At 35.3% G+C, this 4,230-nt stretch overlaps 1 protein-coding gene across 2 annotated transcripts in view; it reads right to left on the bottom strand.

Moving 5' to 3' along the window:
* The window catches only part of LOC308086536 (B-cell receptor CD22-like), a 31,155-nt gene that overhangs the window by 885 nt on the left and 26,040 nt on the right, over positions 1–4,230 (bottom strand). Inside the window, exons 2-9 of one of the 2 annotated variants that reach the window (XM_080430105.1) lie at positions 4,041–4,133; positions 3,317–3,652; positions 2,983–3,207; positions 2,604–2,864; positions 1,945–2,205; positions 770–854; positions 555–582; positions 187–278 (exon numbers count right to left, since the gene is read on the bottom strand). In XM_080430105.1, the coding sequence (XP_080286231.1) occupies positions 187–278; positions 555–582; positions 770–854; positions 1,945–2,205; positions 2,604–2,864; positions 2,983–3,207; positions 3,317–3,652; positions 4,041–4,095 (1,343 nt within the window). In that variant the 5' untranslated portion in view covers positions 4,096–4,133. The remainder of the gene's footprint in view (positions 1–186; positions 279–554; positions 583–769; positions 855–1,944; positions 2,206–2,603; positions 2,865–2,982; positions 3,208–3,316; positions 3,653–4,040; positions 4,134–4,230) is intronic. The other variant, XM_080430104.1, reaches the window with a different exon arrangement.

Genomic DNA, 4,230 nt, shown 5'->3' with positions numbered 1-4,230 from the left:
TAATGGCTCTCCAGCAGCACAGGAAACCTACTTCTGTAAAGCACAATTTCTCAATATCTATTTAAAATATTGGAATTGAATCTGGATTTGTGCACTTCTTTTCCTGACTTTCATTGTTTTCAATGCTAAGTTTGAGCTGTTGCAATTAAATTGTAATCCCAATCAATGTGTGTTTATATAACTTACAATGTATGTTGCAGGGCTGTGTTGTTGTGATCTGCTTGGGTCCTGGCCTCTGGTTTGAATGTCACTGAACAATAGTCAACATCCTGTTCACACTGAGCATATACAAGAAAAAAAGATATGAAAAAAGTGTAATGAGTAATGCAGTGAAATGAAATAGTGAAACTTCAACATTGAGTAAAGAGGGATCTCCTCGGAAGGAGGAAGAGGACATAGAGTGGTGCTGGACTTTGGAGTAGACCAGTAGTTCTCAACCTTTTCAGGCCGTGACCTCATTTTCAATTATTTTGTTACATAAAATAAATGATAGAGGAGATATATATACAAAATTATGAAACAGCTCAATTCAAAATCACAAAGAGACCAAATACCTCTTGCTCTGCATTTGTCTTTTTCTTCCTGTCAAATAAAAAATACTTTATAATTTACTCAATTTAATGACCAATGACATGACAGTAGGCTTAGTCTTACAGGGAATGTGATATGTGAGTGCATAAGTTCATGTTTAGAATGACACGTACGCGCGCGCCGCGCGCACACACACACGCACACACACACACACACACTCACTCACTCACTCACTCACCTGACCCAGAAGACAATGACGAAAAGCAAAATCAGCACTAACACTAGTAGAACTCCAACTCCAGATATTAAAGCAACACTGTTGGCTTTGGAGAAACACAATAGGAGGGGAGAAGTTAAAATATGCAGTTCAGATGTTGTTTTATAAAGTTATTTTGATTTGTGAATTATATGCAAATATTTACTGAAGCTAGAAATTACATCGTCAAGATGCTCTGATAATGTCATCAGAGAATGCTGAAATAAAATTCATGGAAACGTTTCCATGTAAATCCTGGTGGATATTATGCATTTATATCTAGAAAAGCTGCCATCCCTAGAAAATGTTAATATGGATATAGTACTGTATATAGTTTGGAATAATATTCCAAACTATATACAGTACTTATACATATATGTTATGAATTCAGTTTAACATTCAAATTACTGTAGATTCAACAAATAAACTGTTAGCAATTCTGAAGTTAGAATACAACAGTAACTCCAACAGTAACAATAATTAATACTTTGAATATGTGGTGTGTAATAAAACAAAAGCTTTTGTATAATATTTAGGGCTGGGACTTTAACTGATTCATTTCGACTAATTAATTACAAAAAATGTACGCGATTAAAAACAATTACACATTTTAATCGCGCTTAGTTTTTGCACTTTTCTCACAAGTCGAGTTTCAGGCGTACCAATATTACCGGAGTGCACGCAATGGGAGAAGAAGCCGATCAGACCGCTTTGCTTGGCCCAGTGGATGGTAAATTTAGATTAAAAAAACTCTTTGATGGATAAAAACACGGTTGTGTGCAGATTGTGCAACAAAGAATTTGCATATCACCTCAATGCTAAAGTCTGTTTAGTAGGCTACCACCTTGAATAAAAAAAACGTATTTATTCACTCATTGATTCACTCGTATACCAAAATCCATTTTAATTGAAAATAAATTGCTTCCCTGGTCAAATATTGATATGCGATTAAACATGCGGTTAATTTTGATGAATTAATTCCAAAGCCTCTAATTAATTAGATTAATTTATTTTATAACCTAATAATATTTCAACCTCATTCTACACTGGACACAAATTCATCAATTCAAAAGGAAATAAATCAACATTGTTTTCCATGTGATTTTCTTGTGCTTTACACATTTTTGAATAACTATACACTTTAGTAGATTACTCACAGAGAACATGAAGAGTGACTTCAGGTGAATTGACTGTTGTAAAGTTGTTCTTTGCCTGACAGGAGTATGTTCCACTGTGACTGTGTTGGATGTTAGAGATGGTCAGTATCTCCTTCTGTGTCACTTCAGTGTTGTCTTTGAGAAAGATGTAGCTCTGGATCGGTGGATATGAACCACTGCTGCTGCAGGTAAAAGTGACTGAGCTTCCAATGACAACATCTCCTGGTGGACTTACAGACAAAACAACATCCTTAGGAACATCTGTTGGAGAAAAAACTGATCCTTAAATAACTTTGTCTCCAAAACATAACTTAAATAAATAAGTCCAAACACATATTCGGTGTACTATGACAGTTGTGTGGGAGTTTATAAACAGATTTTGGAAATGGTTTTGCTGTTGCTCATCTGGGACTCCTATTTTCTTCACTTCATCAAGTATTCTCTTCGTTTGGATGTGAGAAATGTATAGACATATTTGATTTTGAGGGTGAAGTATTCCTTTTAACTATTCTAAATAATACAACAATAATTCTATATGAAGATGTGGTGTGGTGTAAATATTTTAAAATCCTTAGGACAACACTTGAAACAAAAGTCAAACATTTCATGCATTCTTTAAAATTGTAAGTTTAGAAAACAACAAACATGACCATACTCACATTGAACTTCAAGTGGTACTGGAGCAGACGTGGTTGTGTTGATGCCATTGTGAGCCTGACAGCTGTACTGTCCTCTGTGCTGTTTCTGGATGTTAGAGATGGTGTGATTCTGTGATAATGTCACAAGCCTCTGATCTCTGAACAGTGTGTATTGTTCTGGTTTTACTTTGGGGTTGGCATCGCTATTGCAGGTGAAAGTGACTGAACCTCCTTCAAGAACATATGATGGACTGATGAACAAAGTAACATTCTTTGGACCATCTGCAGGAGCAAAATGGAGTTGTGATGTCAGAATGTGTATTAATGGAATACAAGAGAATGAAACAGAGAGAAAAGATTCAGACAAAGAAAGACCTCACATTAACTCATATAAACTCACACTGCACATCCAACATCACAGGTTCAGACTTCCATGTCTCTTGTCCTTCAATAGCACACTGGTAACTCCCAGCATCCTCTATTTTAGCCTGGAATTGTGGTTTGGATACTCTGTGTCCATTTTTAAACCAGACAATGTTGGGCCTTGATTTACAAGATGTTTCACAGGTGAGTGTCACCCATGTCCCCTCTGACACAGTGGGAGGGGTCATGCGTGCAGACAGTTCTGATCAGAATAATCAAAACAAGACGGATGTCAGTTGGTGAGATTGTCAGGAAAGATTTGACTTTGATTACATAAAAGGTTAAAAAAATATATATATATACTTGTTTACCTGTTACAGACAAATACATTGTATTATTCTTGCGCCACTCATCTTTTGGTCTTTTACCTTTTGTTTCAAAGAGATAAACTCTCATATCACTTTTTTTTATATCTTTGATCCTCAGGGTACAATCATGATCTTTATTACCAATGTATTCAATACGACCTTGAAATGAAAGTTGTTTAGAGACAATAGCTTTCTCTGAGTAGTAGAAGGACCAGTATGCTTCAGTGACAGTGTGACCCACTGGGTATTCATATGAACAACCAATGTCTACTGATGACCCCCTTGTGACACATGGAGCTGGATTGGTGATGGTCACTCCATACTCATCACTACACACACCTGTAAAAGACAACATAAATAAATAAACAGCTGTCAACTAAAATGATGTATCTTCAGATCATTCTTATCTTTTATTTTGTATTATGTGAAGATAATTCTGATCTTCTGGCCACATTTTCTTTGTCAAGTTGATTGGGGTTACATGGCATAATGTCAAATGAAAAATAGGTGTTTTCCTCAGTATGATCATATAATTGAATACAATAGAAAATATATATTCTTTGTTCTTTTTCATATTTACATATTTGTATATATTTATCTGTACGTTACTTACAATGTGTAAATAGGTGTTTGACACGTATTTGATTTGTGCTTTGCCGTTTGGAAGTCATTTTGTAAATCTATGACGAACACACTGAATATGAAAGCCAATTCAAACTCTCCTTACCAGGTACCAAGATCAGAATGGTCAGGATCACACTGATTGTCTTTAGAAACCTCATAGTATCTTGAGGGGAAAACTGACCCCAGCATCAAATAACTGCAATGAAAGACACACTTTATAAACAACAAAATTAATGTTGCTACTATACTCTCTGTTCTGCAACAATGTTAATATTACATTTCATATTTTCACT

This window comes from Gymnoscopelus braueri (assembly GCF_963280865.1).
Source record: "Gymnoscopelus braueri genome assembly, chromosome: 6".
Classification (NCBI taxonomy): domain Eukaryota; kingdom Metazoa; phylum Chordata; class Actinopteri; order Myctophiformes; family Myctophidae; genus Gymnoscopelus; species Gymnoscopelus braueri.
This window is presented reverse-complemented; position numbering and strand designations above follow the sequence as displayed.